At 34.2% G+C, this 20,165-nt stretch overlaps 1 protein-coding gene across 3 annotated transcripts in view; it reads left to right on the forward strand.

Moving 5' to 3' along the window:
- TTN (titin) overlaps nt 1-20,165 on the forward strand; it is a 269,746-nt gene that overhangs the window by 140,124 nt on the left and 109,457 nt on the right. For 2 of the 3 annotated variants that reach the window (XM_032293068.1, XM_032293069.1), the window contains 6 exons: nt 14,976-15,056; nt 15,942-16,016; nt 16,632-16,721; nt 17,153-17,215; nt 17,476-17,565; nt 19,801-19,848. In XM_032293068.1, the coding sequence (XP_032148959.1) occupies nt 14,976-15,056; nt 15,942-16,016; nt 16,632-16,721; nt 17,153-17,215; nt 17,476-17,565; nt 19,801-19,848 (447 nt within the window). Of the gene's footprint in view, nt 1-2,816; nt 2,901-2,982; nt 3,067-3,276; nt 3,367-4,491; nt 4,576-4,685; nt 4,767-4,876; nt 4,961-5,042; nt 5,127-5,261; nt 5,352-5,484; nt 5,569-5,692; nt 5,777-5,908; nt 5,987-6,391; nt 6,476-6,953; nt 7,044-7,315; nt 7,394-7,580; nt 7,653-7,879; nt 7,964-9,826; nt 9,911-10,147; nt 10,229-10,779; nt 10,855-11,296; nt 11,411-12,693; nt 12,763-14,975; nt 15,057-15,941; nt 16,017-16,631; nt 16,722-17,152; nt 17,216-17,475; nt 17,566-19,800; nt 19,849-20,165 lie in introns of all 3 variants that reach the window. The other variant, XM_032293067.1, reaches the window with a different exon arrangement.

The raw sequence follows: 20,165 nt of genomic DNA on the forward strand, positions 1-20,165 counted from the left end.
GTCAAAACATGAAAAAGCTTTAAAACTTCCAGAATAGTAATTTAATTATAACACTTACACAGTATTCTGCAATTTAAAGATTTTCTGAATATTTTGATTTTTTTTCTCAGTCTGGAATCTTTTGGTTGTTCTCCTCTCCTAAACTTGAAAAACACTCACCTTTTTAAAGTGCCTAAAATGTGAATGCAAAAAGAAGCCAATCTACATTTATTGAAATGGCTTTAATTTTGTTTTTCTCAAAGTAATAGTTAGAGGTATAGCATTAATTATAATTAATGTTTCCACTTTCCATGATCTAATTTTCTATGCATCTACCATTCCAAGAAATAAAATTACTAATATTGATAGTGCCTGAGGTGACCAAAAAAACAGCTGCTCATAACCAAATATTCACACTGCGACAAAAGAATCCAATTCTAGGGGCAGGGAGTGCAAGAAGGTTCCCATCTGGAATGTTCTATATGTGCAGTTATGACGAAAACTCTTTACTGCTCTTTATAACTCCAAAGTACAATGCATTCGTGTCTTTAAAGTGCCTGAACCACCTCGAGAAGTTGTCCCTGTAAAGGAAACACCCATGGCTGCTCCCCTTGAAATTGAAACACCTCCCACTAAAGGTATCATTCATCCTGTCATTCCTTCCTTCATTTATTTAATAGCATTTAATAGTGCTTAGTATGTACAGGGTGCTAGGGAACCGGAGAATAATAAACAAAGACAAATAATATTTGGTTCCTGTCCTCAAGAGTTTATACCTCCTCAGATTTTTTAAAGCAATCACCTTTGTAGCCGTAAAACATCATTTTAGTTCAGCTCATATAATTAATGTCTCCACTGATCCTTTTAACCTCTAACCATAATACTAATATCTTCAAAGCACCAGAAGCTATGAAGGAAGTTGTTCCTGAAATGAAAATATTTGAGGATGTTCCTGAAGAGCCAGAAATTCCACCTATGAAAAGTACGTTATCTCTGAACAAATGTGGAAGAAGAACTTATCAGTCCTTTGCTCTTAAAACTATGTTTTTTCCTAATATTCTTCATAAATTCTAAATATAAACATACTAATATCTTTAAAGTGTCTGAGATTCTACAAGAAGTTTCCTCTAAAATATATGTATTTGTGGCTGTTTCTGCCAAAACAGAAAACCCTTCTGTGGAAAGTATTCATTCAACAAATGTCTTATAATGTGAGTGTACAGTGTCGCGAGAGCTCTGTGAGGTTCTGGAGAATGGGGAGCACGTCTTCTCAAGGATCCACTAACCCCTTAAAAGACTTAGCCTAGTGGTAGAGCAAAGAGAAGATGGAGGGAAGAGAAGAAAATGTAGTTATATTTGCTAAGTTATTGTGGCTACTATTATCATTAATCATTTTAACTCTTAAATGTGAACCACTAATATCTTTCAAGTGCCCGAAGCTCCTCAAGAAATTGTTTCTGCAAAGAGAGTTCCTTCCAAAAAAAGAGAACCCCCATCAGTTAAAGGTACAAGTTACCATGCTCTCAGACTCAAGAACTAGTTCTTGTAGTTTTGAAAATATTTTTGCTATTCCTAGTGATCTGCATAATACTAAACATAAAACTACAAATTTCTTAAAGTGCTTGAAGCTCCCCAAGAAATTATCCCTGAAAAGAAAACGCTTGTGGTTCCTCTCAGAAAGCCTGAAGTCCTTCCTGATGAAGGTAAATCTTGCCGGAAGTTTAGAGGGGTGGGAAAATGTTTTGTCTTTTATAAATGTGTTTCCTGATTTTGTTGATTCTTGTAACTTCTAAATGTAAAATTCTTAATATCTTCAAAGTGCCAGAGGCTCTCAAAGAAGTTGTCCAGGAAAAGAAAGTGCATCCTCCCCAAAGGGCTGAAGTTGTACCTGTCCAAGGTACATTCTTAACTGTCCCTTTACGGTGGGATAGTGGGTCGGGTGTTAGAAAAGACCACCTTTCCAGCCTTGAAAGTTACTTTGATGTGTACATGTGAATCATGTCTGTGTTGACTCTTGTGACTCAAGTGTAAATGTATTAATATCTTCAAACTGCCTGAAGATCCCAAAGAAATGGCTACCAAAAAGAAAGTACCAGAAGTTCCTCCTCTAAAATTTGAAACATTACCTATTATGGGAACTTGTTTCGCTGATCTCAGGCTCTGGGGGAAAAAATAGTTCTTTTGTTCTTGAAAATGTCTGTGTATCTATCTAGTCATGTCTGTATTTTCTGAGTGTAAAAATACTAATGTCTTTCAAGTACACGAAGCTCCCGAAGAGATTATCCCTGAAAAGGAAGTGTTGAGGGTGCCTCCTAAAAAGCCAGAAGTCCCACCTGTTAAAGGTATTTGTCACTGACTTTAGGCTTCAGAAGATCTAATTCTTCTGCTCTTGAAAACATTTTGTTCTACCGGTCTTCATAACACCTAAATGTAATTTCACTAATATCTTTTAAGTGCCAGAAGCTTCCAAAGAGGTTATCCCTGAAGAGAAAGTGCCCTTGGCTCCTCCTAAAAAGCCTGAAGCCCCACCCATTAAAGGTAGTTGCCAGTGACCTTAGACTTCAGATCTCATTAATTTTTTCTTGAAGATATTTTTTCTAGTGGTCTTCATAACTTCTAAATGTAATTTCACTAATATCTTCTAAGTGCCAGAGGCTCCCAAAGAGGTCGTTCCTGAAAAGAAAATGCCAGTGCCTCCTAAGAAGCCTGAAGCCCCACCTGTTAAAGGTATGTGTCCCTGGCTTTAGACTTCAGAAGATCTATTTCTTCTGCTCTGGAAAATATTTTTCTAGTGGTCTTCAAAAGGCCTAAATGTGATTTCACTAATATCGTTTAAGTGCCTGAGGCTCCTAAAGAAGCTGTTCCTGAAAAGAAACTGCCAGCAGCTCCTCCTAAAAAGCCTGAAGTCCCACCCACAAAAGGTAGTCCCCTTCATGTCACTGTGTTTGATACTCTTTGTTTATCTCTACTTTGTCTAATAATGAAAAACTAATATCTTTAAAGTCCCAGAGGTGCCAAAGGCAGCTGTCCCAGAAAAGAAGGTTCCTGAAGTTATTCCTCCCAAACCGGAAAGTCCTCCCCCTGAAGGTAATGCCAAAGCTATACAAGCTATAGGAGAAAAATAACTGTTATTTTAACTAGGAAATTATATGTTAAAAATCCTACTACCTAAAGATGAAATAATTCTAAAGAAAACAAATATCAGCCGCTATCCAAAATATTTTGGTATATGCTTATATACAATAGGCATCCATTGTTTTCACCTTCTCTAAACACAAATTACAAATATCTTTGAAGTGCCTGAAGTGCTGCCACCGAAGGAAGCCGTCCCAGAAAAGAAAGCACCAGCGCCTCCTCCCAAAAGGCCAGAAGCTCTGCCTCCTAAAGGTAGGTGTCCTTACACATTGTCAGTCGGGGGGCCGGGAGAAAGAGTGCACAGAAGTGTCTGCCAGTCTCACAAATTGTATTTGCTTGGGTAAATGTGGAGTTGATATTCCCCTTTATAGTTTCTAACTAAAAGATACTAATATCTTCAAAGTTCCTGATGCTCCTAAAGAAGTTGTACTTGAAAAGAAAGTATCTGTGGCTGTGCCCCCAAAACCGAAAGCCCCACCTGCAAAAGGTATTTATTCCCACTCCTCTGTTAAGAAAAACTTATTGTCTGTACCCCTCACAATCATTGTAATATATGCCTTCGCCATTTGTAAATTATAAAAATACTAATATCTTTCAAGTTCCTGAAGCTGCTCAAGAAGTTGTCCCAGAAAAGAAAATTCCCAAGGCACCGATCAAAAAACCAGAAGCTCCCCCAGTTACAGGTACATGTCAGCTCAACCTTATCCTGCAGAAGAGCTCTCTCTTCCATTCTTGAAAACAATTGAGACCATTGCTCTTCGTTAACCTAAGTATAAAACTACTAATATCTTTCAAGTGCCAGAAGTTCCTCAAGAAGCCGCAGAAAAAGAAATTCCCATGGCTCCACCCAAAAAACCAGAAGCTCCAATTGTTCCAGGTATACGTTAGCCCTGACTTCACTGTGCAGAAGAGAGATCTTTTCTAATACTGAAAACAGTTTTAGCCCATTTCTCTTCATTAGCTTAAGTTTAAAACTACTAATATCTTTCAAGTGCCTGAAGCTCAAGACGTTGTCCCAGAAAGGGAAGTTCCCAAGGCTCTGCCCAAAAAACCAGAAGCCACACCAGCCACAGGTATTTCTCACCCCAGCCCTTTTTCTGCAGAAGAAATATCTCTTTTGATCTTAGAAATACTTTAGCTCATTTTTCTCATTAACCTAAGTGAAAAACTACTAATATCTTTTAAGTGCCTGAAGTTTCACAAGAAATTGTCCCAGAAAAGAAAACACTGGTACCTCCCAAAAAGCCAGAATTTCCACCTGTTCCAGGTACTTGTCATTTGACCATAAGCTTCAGAAGTTCCAATTCCTCTGCTGTGTAAGATATTTTTCTAGTAGTCTTCATAGCTCTACATGTAACTTTACTAATATCTTTTAAGTGCCAGAGGCTCCCAAAGAAGTTGTCCCTGAAAAGAAAGTGCCAGTGCCTCCTCCTAAGAAGGCTGAAGTCCCACCTGTTAAAGGTATTTGTCATTGACTTTAAGCTTCAGAAGATCTATCTCTTCTACTCTTGAAAATATTCTTCTCGCGGTCTTCACCATGCCTAAATGTAATTTCACTAATATCTTCTAAGTGCCAGAGGCTCCCAAAGAAGTTGTCCCTGAAAAGAAAATGCCAGTGCCTCCTAAAAAGCCTGAAGCCCCACCTGTTAAAGGTATTTGTCCCTGGCTTTAGACTTCAGAAGATCTATTTCTTCTGCTCTGGAAAATATTTTTCTAGTGGTCTTCAAAAGGCCTAAATGTGATTTCACTAATATCTTTTAAGTGCCTGAGGCTCCTAAAGAAGTTGTTCCTGAAAAGAAACTGCCAGCAGCTCCTCCTAAAAAGCCTGAAGCCCCACCCACAAAAGGTAGTCCCCTTCATGTCACTGTGTTTGATACTCTTTGTTTGTCTCTACTTTGTCTAATAATGAAAAACTAATATCTTTAAAGTCCCAGAGGTGCCAAAGGCAGCTGTCCCAGAAAAGAAGGTTCCTGAAGCTATTCCTCCCAAACCGGAAAGCCCTCCCCCTGAAGGTAATAATGAAACTATTCAAAATAGTGTTTTTAGAAACATGAACTCCTTAGTGTTGTAAAAAATGGTTTTTTTGCACAAACTATTTCATGTCTTTTAGTCAATTCTGGCATTAAAATGAGCTCATGTCTTTAAAGTGTTCGAGGAGCCTGAGGAAGCTGCCCCAGAAGAGCCTCCTGCTCCTGCTGAAGTTGTGGAAGAGCCAGAACTGGCCAAGCCTCCACAAGGTACTTAGCAAGAAACTGCTGGGACACCTCAGCCGCTCTTTCCCCTTCCTGCCCTGATAATTCTGGGCACTCTGAGCTTTTGTCTTGTTTCTCAATCTTCACTCTTTCTAAAACATACCTTGCAATTCTTTAGTGACCGTGCCACCTAAGAAACCTGTCCCAGAAAAGAAAGCACCTGCTGTCGTTGCCAAAAAACCTGAACCACCACCAGTGAAAGGTATTTCTCACTGACACTAGCTTCCTAAAATTGTCTTTAAAGTGTCATATTGCACTGTTCTGCTTCATGATTTTCATATGTCATTGAAATCATGAGCTTCAAAAACTACTAATATCTTTTATAGTACCCGAGGTGCCCAAGGAGGTTGTTCCTGAAAAGAAGGTGCCTCCAGTGGTTCCCAAAAAGCCAGAAGCCCCACCAGCTAAAGGTACATGTAGCTGTTGATGGTTTGATGGAGGTGGATGCAGCCCCCAGCTTCTAAAATGGTTTTGTTCTATGTAAATGTGATGAATGTTTACTGGCGATTCTTTCTAATGTTAAAATACTAATACCTTTGAAGTGCCTGAAGTTCCAAAAGAAGTTGTTCCAGAAAAGAAAGTAGCCGTTCCCAAAAAGCCAGAAGCCCCACCAGCTAAAGGTACACATCACTAATGAGACTCTGCAGAAAAGCACCTACCCTTGTCTAAAAAGTCACCTATTATCAAACCCTTTATTTGATAATCCTCTTAAATTCACAACTACAAATTGTCATACTGAATTTTTAGGGTGTAAATGTTTTTTAATAACAACATTGACTTTTTAAAAGTGACGCATTTACTTATTACAAGCACTGGAAAAGTTTACTGTCTTTTTTTTAAATTCTTGATAAGCCATATTTTCCTCCCCACTCTAAGAAGATCCAAAGACAGATCACTGACCTTATTGTGAAATTTGTTCTTGGGATCTGTCCCTGGGTTATTTGAGCAAAATGTGAAGTAGATGTGATATAAATTTAATATACTTCTCAACTACTCATAAGAAAGACTAATTAATGTCTTTAAAGTGCCAGAAGTGCCAAAGAAACCTGTCTTGGAAGAGGAACCAGCTGTTCCTGTTCCAGAAAGAGCGGAGTCACCTCCCCCAGAAGGTACATGTGAGACCGATATTAATGACCTTGCCACTTGTGACTATTTCTAATTTAAGCTTTGTTCTTCATCTTTCCTAACTCATTATTTCTTGGTGATTTTCTAACCTTTAATTATTTGTCTTAATTCATCATTCTAAATTAGCTCCAATCTCAAATCTATTTTGGATTATTGGTCCGCAGTATCCACATAAGTCATAGTAAGCTGTATTAAACAAAGCTTCTCTAGTGTACACAGAAAGTAAGACAGGAGAACTAATGATTATAAATGACATTAAACACTAAAATGGCTTTGCAAGCATTCAAATCAATAGACAAAGAAGTCAGTGCAAATGAGATAGATTTTATCTTAGCAAAAATAAGAAAAGGTATTAATTGAAACAAAGGAAGAAATCAAGATTACTATTTATTGTGTTTAGTGTTTGTCCATCTTAGAATATTGTTCCATACATTGAAATAAAATTAACTAATATCTTTAAAGTATATGAAGAACCTGAGGAAATTGCTCCTGAAGAGGAAGAGCCCATTCCTGTTGCAGAAGAGGAGGAACCAAAGGCCCCACCTCCAGCAGGTACAAGGCAGAATCCACTGTGTGAGAAAATACAGTCATTTCATTTTTGTGTCTACGTATCTTCTTTTAAGGCAAAGTATCAGTCTTGTATCTCATTGTCTGGCATTTGAATACATTAACCAGAACAAAAGTTATTTCTGCACATAAAACTTTGATCTCACAGAATTTTACAATGTGCATACCAAGAAATATGTGTGGTTTTAAATTCATTCATAAGCATTAAACTTTTCATTGTAATTAACTGACTCTGAAAGAAATTTCTATTATTCAAGTGCCAGAAGAGCCCAAAAAAATTGTCCCAGAGAAGAAAGTTCCTGTCATCAAAAAACCAGAAGCGCCGCCTCCTAAAGGTACTCATGTTAAAATGAATACTTCATTTTTGTGGTGTCTACAATTTTATACTCTTTTCTTATTGTGTGCTGTGTTGTATTATATGTTTGCTAATGCTTATCTATATGTTATGGTGTTGAATAAACTTGTATGTATATCTTACGCCTTGCAACTTTATGTTATTAAATGCTACTAATATCTTTAAAGAACCTGAGCTGCCAAAGAAAGTTGTCCCAGTGAAGAAGGTCCCAACTGTGAAGAAGCCAGAAACACCAGCAGGTAAAGGTATTTGCATCATCACTGGCATTATAAAAAAGAAAGTACTCTGATATCTTAAGGTGGAATCCAATAAGTTGTCCTCATTGTTGTTGCATAACTAAGGGCAAAGTTTCCTTATTTTGTTTTCATTAATTTTAATGCTGCTTCAATAAATACAGGTTTTTTATTCTTAATATTTTTAAATGTTTTAAAATTCTGTTTTTAAAACAAAACTAATATCTTCAAAGTGCCTGAGGTGCCCAAGAAACTTGTTCCAGTAAAGAAGGAACCTGTGCCTGTTACCAAAAAACCAGAAGTTCTTCCAGAAAAAGGTACCTACCATGAAGAAAAGGTTGATTTCTCTAGCTGCTGTTTAAGCATTTATAGTTCTTAGAGCAAAACATACTGAGTGTGAATTTATATAAAAACCACATTTCACAGAAAAAGGGAAAACAATGAAGGAAAAGAAAAAATGAAACAGACAAGCAGGAGTGAAATGAATGGGATTCAGTTGTGCTGTGATATATCACATGGTTACAACTGGTAAAAAAGAACCTTCTTTCATTCAATGTGTAGAACAGCTCAATTCAACATATTTTATTGAATGTTGACCATTAACAAGACACCATATTAGAAAAATTAAGGCCTGCTTCTGTCTTCAAATAACGTAAACCACGTAAGAGGATAGAAAAATAACATCACTCTAATATAGACAGGAAGTGATTACATGTAGCAAGTGAATACAAAGGGCTGCAGAAACACAAGGCAAGAAGAGATTACTTTCAGGCAGAGGCATCTTGAGACGCTGTGTGGAAGAATTGAGTTTAAATTTTGATAAACTTTTACATGTAGAAATTGAGGAAATGAGGCTGGATGTGGTGGTTCACGCCTGTAATCCCAGCACTTTGGGAGGCCGACGTGGGTGGATCACTTGAGTTCAGGAGTTCAAAAGCAGCCTGGCCAACATGGTGAAACATGGCCTCTACTAAAAATACAAAAATTAGCTTGGCATGGTGATGCATAACTGTAATCCCAGCCACTTGGGAAGCTTAGGTAGGAGAATCACTTGAATTTGGGAGACGGAAGTTGCAGTGAGCCGAGAACGTACCACTGCACTCCAGCCTGGGCGACAGAATGAGCCTCTGTAGAAAGAGGAAGGGAGGAAGGGAGGGAGGGAAGAGGAAGGAAGGAAGGAAGGAAGGAGGGAAGGAGGGAAGGAGGGAAGGAGGGAAGGAGGGAGGGAGGGAGGGAGGGAGGGAGGGAGAGAAGGAGGGAGGGAGGGAGAAAAAAAAAGAAAGAAATTAAGGAAATGATATTCAAGTAAACTTACATAATTTGAGTATGTGTTGGTTGTGTAGTGTCTTGAAAGATAATACCAGATATAAAGATGGGGTCATACTTTGAAGTATTTCAAATGCCAGTAAAAGGCTTGTACTTTTTCTATAGGCAATAGGAAGCTTCAAAGGTTTTGAAGCAGGCATACATATTAATAGGATTTGGCCTTTAGAAAGATAACTGGCAGCAATTTTAGCTACTAAATAGTAAAGAACCATTGCAATTACTTAAAGTCATTAAGAATTGGACAAGATCCGTTGTGGTAGAAATGAAAAGGGGGATTAGGTTTGAGAGAGATGGAGACTGAGTGACCTCCAACCATTATCAAAACCATTAGGGAAATTGAGGAGCCCAAGATCATTGTAAGGTTTAAAGCTAGATGGCCAACAAAATGGTTCATTGGGTCTCTGAACTAATGTTAGAAGAAGGTGGTAGATGTATTTTTCACCTTTAAAGCATGAAAGTTGGGAGCGTGCATCAGGAGCTTAAGAAAGAGATCAGGCCTAGAGACATGGATCTTAAAGTCATTCCCATGGAAGTAAGAGCTGAGTGTGCAGGAACAATTACTCAGAAAAAGTAGAGAAAAATTTTTTAAGTGTCAAAGTTACACCAGTGGGAAAAGATCTTCATTTAAAGATGCACAGAAGACTAGAAGCAAATGACAAAAAGGATGAGAAAATTCATATATAAACTCAGGGTGTCTAAAAGGGTACTGTGCCTCAGAAGCCATTTTCCCCATGAAGTCTTCTAAGATGAAGCTCTTACCCCTGCATTCTTTGCCTGCTCTTTAGACTCTTGCATGTCTTCTAAATTCTTAATCGTAAACAAAGTAGTAAGTAAACCAAATCGTATCTTTAAAGTGCCCAAAGTGCCCAAGAAAATCATCCCAGAAAAGGAAGTGCCTCTACCTATCCCTGCAGAGCCAGAAGCTCCACCTGCTGAAGGTACACGGATTCTCCATAAATCTTGGAAAGATGACAATTGTCTTCATCCTCTTGCTTTGATTGTAGATGAGTCTTATGTATTTGTCTGTCTGTCATATGTATTGAAGTTACTGATATTTGGGGGTCATCTGAATAATATGTTATAGAGTGTTACTTAATGTAAGTAGGTGGATAGAATAGCAGTTGTAGTATTCTATTCTAAATATAATCTAAAATAAAACACTGTGTTTTTTAAAGTGGAAGAGACTCCTGAGGAAATAATATATGAAGAAAAAGCATCTATAACCATTGGTAGAAAAGAGACTCCCCCTGTTGAAGGTATACATACATATATATAAATTTTTTTAATCTCTTGAAGATTCCTGTTAGAATCGCAAAAGCATTTACAGGACAATATTCTTTCTTGAAATTATATACAAAAGCAGTCTAGCATGTTTGACTGCTTTACTTTTTAAATAGTTACACTTCTTTTGAGTTAGAATCTTTAATTTGGTTTATCTTATTGGTACTTATAAATTCCAAAAGATACAGTTTACTGAAGCAAAATGGAATAATTGCCTTGGATTCTCAAATGATAACATAGTATCAAATTTTAAAAGTCATCTCATTTGCCATCAATATACATTGAATAAGCTAATTAATAGGCAGTTCAAGTATAATAAAATGGAAATCTTTTTATTATATGAATTGTATATTTTTATTTATATATATGAATAAAAATATACAATTTTATTTATATATATAATCTTTTATTATATGAATTGTATATTTTTATTTTGTGACTAATCTTTGCATCAATGTGAAATTTGTATGTCTTTTTGAAGAACTTTACATTACAATCTTATATTCTTTGTCAACATTCTTTAAAGAACGTGAAATTGAAAAGTACATTAAACCTGAAGAGCCTGAACCTGAACCACAGCCTGAAGAAATACCAGTAAAAGGTATTAAATCTGGTGGACTTAAATCTTCTTTATCATATTCTTTCTCTTGAAATATATATGGTTTATGTTGTTGTGCATATGTAGTAAGTCTGTTTCCATCTGTATGTAAAGTATTCTTTGTTAAATGTGAACCTCATTCTTAAGTTTCCATGTAACTTGTACTACTTATCTCATGTCAATTGTGACTTGTCTGGAGGCTTTGTATGTTGTTGTTATTGGTGACTTTGCTTTGTTTCTCATCATCTGTGTAAAGTGTTGATATTTTTATGTTCCATGTTTTATGTTGAATATTGATATTATGTACCTTAAAAGGCAAATTTTGTACTTCATATATATATATATATATATATATATATATATAAAAATAAATTTCTATTGAATATACTACATATCCACATGCTAACATATACATATACTAATACCTCTAAAATACTCTTTCAAGAACCTGAACCTGAAAAGAAGGTTATTGAGAAACCAAAACTCAAACCAAGGCCCCCAGCTCCTCCACCTGCTCCACCTAAGGAAGATGTAAAGGAGAAATTATTCCAACTTAAAGGTAAAAAATGCAACTTCCAAAGTTTTATTAGCCTGCTTCAAACTTCTATCCAGCCATCTGAAATGATGCTTGCCAGAAATGTATGACTTTTAGAAGTGTGTCCTTTCAGACATAATTGTACTGTGAGATTGCATAGAGCTGCGTCTTCTGCTGCCCCATGGTTCCTGGGTTGCTTGTCATGCCATGCCTGCTGCTGCAAATGTCAGAAAGTACATTGATAGCATCATCCAGGATATCTGAATGCAGGAGCTGTCCAATTAACTTTCTTTTTTGGAGTGGGGAGAAAAAGTTTTCTGATTTCAAAGCCTGATTGCTATGCATATCGTTGAGGTCTTATGCATAGGGAATGTATAAGAAATCTTTGCAAGATATTTTTAATATTGCAGTAACAAATTTACATAAAAGCCAAAACTTTGCTCTTAAAGAATTGCATGTGCTTTTAAATATATTACAAGTAATATAGTTATGATTTCCAATAGCTGATATGCACCTATATATCATGAAAGGAAAGCATATGAATGACTTGTCACTGTTCCACATCTTTTTTTTTTTTGTAACTTAATAAAAGCATTCTATGTTGTTCTCAGGGGAGCTGGAAAGAGTGGTTATGAAGACAACTTCTCTTCCTACTTCTTATATTTTGATTTTTCTATGAGTTGACACAACGTTACTTAATTTTTTAAATATCAACTTCTTTAAAAGCTGAAATAAACTGGCAGAAACATATTATTCTTATTTTAATAAAAAGTTGTCTTGTGATGTCATGTGATTCCCCAATCTAAAATTATCTAGATGTAATCTTAGATATGCACTTTCCCCATACAGACCTATGCATCTACAAAGCCAGAGTCTTCCAGCATTGCTCGAAGACACTGCTGCTGGTGATTCTTGCCCTCTACAACACTCCTGGCCAGTAGGGGGACTTTCTTGCATCTCTTGAAAGGATACCCATCTGTTGATTGACACTCCATGAGAACACACACAAAAATACATTTCCCTTAATGTAAAATGTATAGTCAAAGGAAAATTTCTTCCTCCTGTGAATAACAAAAATTGTCTTCTTTCTCTACTGGTCTTTAATTAACTACCGAACTTTGGAGTAAAACTACAGTCTGTTTTCATAGTTCGAATGCTGCTTGCACGTTCTTTGGAGACTGTTCTTGGCTGTTATTAATGCTTTCTGGTTATAAGCAAAGCTTGGTTTTGATTCTTGAAGCAGAAAGTTAATCACTTGCTTCAGATTAAATATACAAATAATAAAAGTAAGATTATATTCTTTAAAGCTGTTTCAAAGAAGAAAGTTCCTGAAAAACCTGAGGTTCCAGAAAAAGTGGAGCTTACACCTCTGAAAGGTATTTCACAGGCTGAAAAATATATTCTTATGTAGTAGTCCTTCTGCTGACTTCTCACTCTTTCTGCCTCCATTGAATGTTCTCTCTCTCTCTTTTTCAGTGATCAGAGAGTAGTCCCATTCATTTCTTATGTTTCTGTGGCTTTCACAGTCCTGGCTCATGAGTGTGGCTTCCTTTGTTTCCCATCCATTTCATACATTGTATAGACATGGCCTATCTTTGTCTCATCTACATGTCTTCTTGCATTTTCCTAAACTTAAAAATATCAAATTTTACTTGTTAACCAAAATCGATATCAAGAGACATATAAGGTTAAAATGTTGAGAGCTAGTAGTAAAATGTTTTGACATTTCACCTGATACAAGCATTTTAGCCAGTGTTATAGGTACTGAAAATAAGTCCTATCCTCCTTTAATATTATTATGGTTATTTGCAGGGATTTCCTTAGGACTTTCGTGTCACTTTCTTCTCACTGACTCTAAGGCATTCTCTGAAGTGTACAGAGCTCACATTTCAAAAAAAGTCATTATTAGTGTAGGTAATTTTTCTAAAAACAGTATTTTCCCTAATAAGTTCGCATCTAAAATTAGACCCTAAAGAAAAATAAATGAATCTTAAGAGTCTAGAAAGCATCTATCAAAACTAAACAATTTTTCTAGTGGGTAGCAGTGTTCTGTTCAAGTAATCAACACATTCAGACCTAGAAATTAAGACTGTTTCTGGTAACTCTGAAATTTTGGGAAACAAAATTACCCATATGAATATACATTTCCTAATTCATAAAGAGGAGATTACAAAATAATATTATCATGGATATTGATCATATACATTAAAATAGCACATAATCACATATAATGACTTTAAAAATAATAGATACAATGGTATGTTCTCAAACATCAAGATTTTTAAAATAAAATAATAATGCAAAAATGCACAGATATATTTTCACTATGTCCATTACATCAGTAAAGCAAATCTATATTATGCCTCCCCACTTTACATTAATTAGAAGCATGCTCTTCTTTCTGGGTTTGAGCAATAAAAATAGTTACTAGGAAGACTGGTATTCTAAAATAGTATTGAAGCCAGCACAACTTATCCTGGATAAAATATGTAATGTTCAACGGGAAAATTTTTACTTAAAATATTTGACATTAGAAAAAAATGATTATTCAAAATGAAATACATATTTGCCTATTGTACACATAAATTTTTGAAATAAGAGTTAAGCAAAGTTATCTTTATCATACGAAAAACTAATGAATTACAAACATGTTTAAAGCACTAAATGGAAAGTTTTATAGAAATACCTAAAAAATTAAGATTTCTGATAGTGAGCAAATAGTTACATGCTACAAATAAATAAGGTTTTAAATTAGATTTTAATTGACATTAGTAGAGAGGAAAATGGTTTAATAATCGCCACATGTTCCTTTCTTTCCCCATTCAAATCTATGAGGGTCATAATAGCAAAAGAGGCTGCTTTATAAAATAGCGTCATCCACCATGCTCAGTATTCACTATAGACACAAAAGAAAATTAATTTTAAATTCCTTGGGTCCCTTAATTTGAACAAATTTAAGAACATTTTCTTATTAATGAAAAGTGAGCTTCCAACACCAGCTTTGAAATTTTATATTTCTATAATTTTAAATATTTTATCCATTATTATTTCAAAAAAGAAATATTAAGAAAGGATATTCTTTTTCTGTTCAAAAAGTGAGATATGGCCCTTCCCCAGCATTAAAGTCACAAACCGGAACCCTTGGCCACCTTCTCCCCTCAGTGGGGAAGACTGAATGATTGCACTAATACTTGCCAGTATAATTTTAATGTATTTAATATTTGGGGAGATAAGGATGTAGATTTGGATGATCTACAATGGCAGTTTGGAACAAAGATGCTGTCAAAAACCCTGTAATTTGATAAAAGATTCGTAAAGTCAGTATAGAACAACATCCTCTATACTCATTTAAAATGAATACATTTGCCTGCAGGTAATGAAGTTGAATTTCATCACAAGGCTGTATAGACATTTGCAGAGGAGATAACTCAAAATATATCATTTAAACTTAAATTGTGTGATATTTATATGCAGCAAAAATTGTTACTTAATTCACTACAGTTATCTAGTTTTAGGAAAGACATTCTTCTTGTTGAAATTCTATTTTTATATGAATTCACTTCAAAATTTGAAATCATATTCTTTTAAGTGCCTGGAGGTGAAAAGAAAGTTCGCAAATTACTTCCTGAACGTAAACCTGAACCAAAGGAAGAAGTTGTTCTGAAAAGCGGTATAGTATTTTTCAACTGTTCCGTCAGCGTTAAGTATACTTTTAAAAATGAACTGGAAAGCTCACAAATGTTTCTGTCTCTTGGTTTTCTTTGAACTGGTTCCCTATATATCAAAATTCGTAGTTTCACTGAAAATTAAGAAAAATGTCATTTCTAGATGTTTTTTTAAAAAGATGAAATTTTGTGAGCATTCACAGTATTTTGAAATTTAAAATGTTAACAGACATAACTAAGTTGATAATATTCTAAACTAACAACAACCATGACTGCCATTTTCATAATCAAACTGTGTAGTAAAATACACTAAACGTATTAAATACCTTACATAAAACTACTTTAGCTTAAATTCAACATTCAGTTTTAAAGTGTGACACAGGATCACCACAACTAATAAATAACATTTTTCAAAAAACTAAACATATCTTTCTGATTAAGAAAATATTAAAGAATGAGAAGCAAGATAGTCAAATGAAAAATTAAGTTCTAACATGTCTTCACATAGAATTACTGATTTCTAGGCTGCATTTCTTTAGATATCTCTGCTTAAGTAAACTTTCTACTTATTTGTATACTCATTAAATCATTAACATTGAATTATTATTAGAATTCGTTGCTATTCGAATTATTCATTTTGTGTTGGAGCTGTTTCTGCCACAGAAACAACGTGACTTTGAATGCTATTATACTTCACATAACAACCTGATTTAAAAAACAAAAACAAAAACAAAAAAAAACCTTTAGTGTAAATGCTTACTTCCCAGAGTGTTAGGTAGCATGCTTTTTTTTCATTTTCCTTGCTTTGTACATTATTTGCATTTGTCAAGCTTATTCAACATCTTCATTGGTTTGTCTTGGTTTACATATAAACCTTTTTGTCTTTAAAGTTCTAAGAAAAAGACCTGAAGAAGAAGAACCTAAAGTAGAACCTAAAAAACTAGAAAAAGTTAAAAAACCTGCAGGTAGGAATCTCAGTGACTATTTGTAAGATTATCTTTTAACAAAATGGACATTTAACAAAAGGTTTATCATGTAAACATAAATGAAGTTAGATGTAAACATGGCTTCACTATTTCATCTGTGATGTAGTCTCTGTTTTCCATTGTCTGCTTTCTGTTTAAATATTTTTGCAGTAATTCCCAAATCCATTCATGTATTTCCCTGTACTTCATTCTTATTATTACTTTGCAACCTAAGTTCTTCCAGTAGAAATGACTGAAATAATCAAGTGACTATTCATGGGAGGGTGTCAGCAAAGGTTTCATAAACTCTGGGGGCTTTTAAATGGGTTGGTTTTTATCATTAGCCTATTCTCAAAGTGTATAATTATTGAGAACTATTATAGAAGTGATTTAGAAGGAGAGAGCTATGGGGAGTGGAAGGCAAGTGGATGGAATAAAAGGAAGAAAAATAAGTGGAAGCAGAGTCAAGAAAATAAAATAGAAATTAATTGATAAACTATAAGTTTCTTTAAAAAACCATTAATAGAGCTTTTGAAAAATAAATTGATATTTCAGATGAGTTGCTTCCTAAATATTCAAATATTAGCATTAAAAAATAATCTTATTATCTTAAAGTACCAGAACCACCACCTCCAAAACCTGTTGAAGAGGCTGAAGTACCTACAGTTACAAAAAGGGAAAGGAAGATTCCTGAACCAACTAAAGGTATAAATCCTGCTGGCATTCTTAGTTGCTTCTAAAAATGCAAATACATATCATTTAAAATATCATTACATTGACATCAAGATTTGAACACAGGACCTTAATCTGTTCATCACATATGTCTTAATTTTCTTCACCATCTCACTGTCCTGTGCAATTGGATAATGATTACCCAGTTGCTAAATAAGTTACCAGAAAAGAAATGTGTTTATGGGCAATTAGATAAATAACAACATTAAAACCAAGAATTTGCTTTACTATATTTTCCACATATTTTGTTTAAAGTGAAAACTAATCAAATACTTGATTCGATAATTATATGTATATAAATTCTAATATCTTCCAATTAATATGTCAGCTTAATTTTGGTTATGACTTCATGAAAAACTTCAAAAATCCTGTAATAATCTGTCCTCTACTCTGAATTATTTCAGTGCCTGAAATCAAGCCACCAATACCTCTCCCTGCACCTGAAGCAAAACCAAAGCCTGAAGCAGGTGAGCAAGCTTATCCTCAATGTCAACAGCATAATCCTTCTTGATTCACACACATAACATGTACTTAATAAAAGATAGTAGGTGAAAGTCAGTATGTAGCAAATGATTTCTAATGTCTCAATATGCTTACTGCTGTATACTATTCTCTGAAAAACTAGTTATTTGAAGATTTCAAAATTATATCAGAAAAGTCAAACCAGCAAATAAGCTTTTAGGAAGTAACAAATTGATGCATTAATGCAATGGACATCTCTCTACAGAAGTGAAAACAATCAAACCACCTCCTGTGGAACCCACACCAACCCCCATCGCTGCCCCAGTAACAGTACCGGTGGTTGGAAAGAAAGCAGGTATTTATCCCGTAGCTTTCTTTTTCCTAGTTTGTTTTGGTGACTTAATAAAAGTATTCACACTTGATTAAAATTCAAGCCCTGTTTATGTTGCAACATAGTTTTCATTTCACCTGGAAGTTTGTGATAAGTTTCTACCTTTTCTTCATCTGATATCTTTTACCCACCTTGTCTCTTGCCCAGTGGATGAATATTGTGCTTTAATTGGAATGTATGTTCCTGGGCTGCACCATTTCTTTCATATGCTTTGAAGATGAATTAATGAATACGTTTAGGGCTGATAAAAACGAAGATGACAGGCAGAGACCCTTTAAGAGCATACATACAAGATTCCCATGAAGCTTCAAATTTCCCTTATAACCTATTGGAACAATTTCTCTTTTTTAAAAAAAGTCTATATATTGGGTTCTGGAAATGGATAGTATTGATGGTTGTATAACATTGTGAATGTATTTCATGCAACTGAATTGAACACTTAAAAATTGCTAAAATGGTAAATTTTATGTTAGGTATATTTTATCACAATGAGAAAGAAAAAGAAGAGACAGCATGGTTCAGTCTTTCAATCTGTATAAGGATTTAGATCAATAATAACTTTCTTAAATATTCTAATTTAATGGTATAGATATCTCAAGTCCAAACTTAAAGCATCTATTAGTTGCATATGAACTATTTAGTATAGTTCTTCATTTAAGTGATAATATGGTATATAATTGATCAAAACTGGTTTGATGCATAATTGGTAGTCATTAATAAACACACATCCTATTTGACCTTTGACTTATTACCTGGGTGATGAGATCATTCATATCCCAAACCCCAGCATCATTAAATATATCCATGTAACAAAACTGCACATGCATCCCATGAATTAAAAATAAAAGTTGACATTTTTTTACAAAGAAAAAAATAACCAAACCATAACCAAAACAAAGTAAATTTAAAGAAGGGGGAAATGCATATATTGATAAATTTTCTAAGATGTGAAGAATCTAAGACATTCAGTGTAATGCCTTGACAGTTTTTTCCTATGGAAAAATGATCGTCTCCACTGATAAGACACAAAATAAAAAATTCAGGATGAATTTTTAAAAAACTGTTTGTTACATTTCACAATGAGATGTGCTAGCACCTGGGAATAACATTTAGAAATATCCATAATCGTTTGACAGAGACATTTTTAAATCTAATTTCTGAAACTTATAATAAAAATTAGCTTACATCTTTAATAAATCAATAAATAAAACTATTCAGAAAAATTATATTTTTAAAATTATTCATTAATTCAATAATTATATATGTCATTTTATATTTATATTTTTATATAAATTATTTAGACTTTTTAAAATTATCTCAAAATATTTGGTGTGTATCACGTTTGATGACATGAAAAAACATACTATGTTCTTTTGTCTGTAGTTTAATTTTTAATATTTATGTTATATTTTGTCACTGATGTTTATGATTCCAGCATTGTTCTTTTAAACTTTTATAATTTCAATGTAGTACTTTTATTATTCAGAAAAAGGTGATGAACTGCTATTGGTTAATTAAGTATGTATAAAAATAAAGCTATTCTCAGTTAGTTATACTGGGGGCTGAAGTTAGAGAACTCGCTCCACTGTTTATACTGTCCCTATGTAATAATTGAATCAGACTCTAAATGTCAGAGCTCTATTGCTTCTGCTTTACTTCATTGTCTAATTAAGGGAAATCTTCAAAGAAACTCATATATGTGTGATACATAGACTCTTTTTCCTTAGTCTTCCCTGGATTTGTTTGTCTGCCCAATTTAGACATAAAAAGAACTTCTTTTTGGTAACTTCTCGGTCATTTCCCTTTCTCCTTTTTCTGACACTGATTTCTTATTGACAAAACCTTATTTCCTTGGTTCATATAATTAGCACACATATAAACATAAAATATTTTGCATAGCTAGGCAAGAGCAAAACTTTTCCTCACAAGGCAACAGTAAGCCTTCCAAAAATGGGAAGAGAATAAGGCACTTGCTGAAAGAATTTTTAAATCGTAAATATGTTGGCAATTTAGCTTGATCTCTTCAATCTCAGAATACACCTTCCTTGAAATATTAATCTCAGAAGTCATATAAATGAAACCAATTTCTCTTTATGCATTAATATTTGTAATGGAACATGACTCACCTTCCATGGTTTACTATTAAACATGAAATAAGTCTGAAAATTGCTTAAATGCTGATTTTTATTTTTATTTCAGAAGCCAAACCTAAGGAAGAGGCTGCCAAGCCAAAAGGTCCCATTAAAGGTGAGATTCGTTTTTCTAGTTCTTGCATTGTAACCTTCCACTCTGAATTTCCAAAGTCCATATTCAAGGGAAAAGAATTTTCAAAATTCCTAACAATTTTTATTATTTCTAATTGATTCTACTAAAACTAGCATGTTTTCTGATATTTCAAATAATACTCTTTTAATGTTATGCAAGTAAATATATGTATATAATCAACTATATTTTAGCATAACAAATCCTATAAGTTCTTAGCCTCATTTTTCATATGCATGATATTTATACATGGCAGATAAAATAATTAGTCATTAATCTGGCTATTTTATACTTCAGATTAA

The sequence above is a fragment of the Sapajus apella genome, unplaced genomic scaffold (genome assembly GCF_009761245.1).
Source record: "Sapajus apella isolate SASKATOON/1434 unplaced genomic scaffold, GSC_monkey_1.0 scaffold28, whole genome shotgun sequence".
NCBI classification, from domain to species: Eukaryota; Metazoa; Chordata; class Mammalia; order Primates; family Cebidae; genus Sapajus; species Sapajus apella.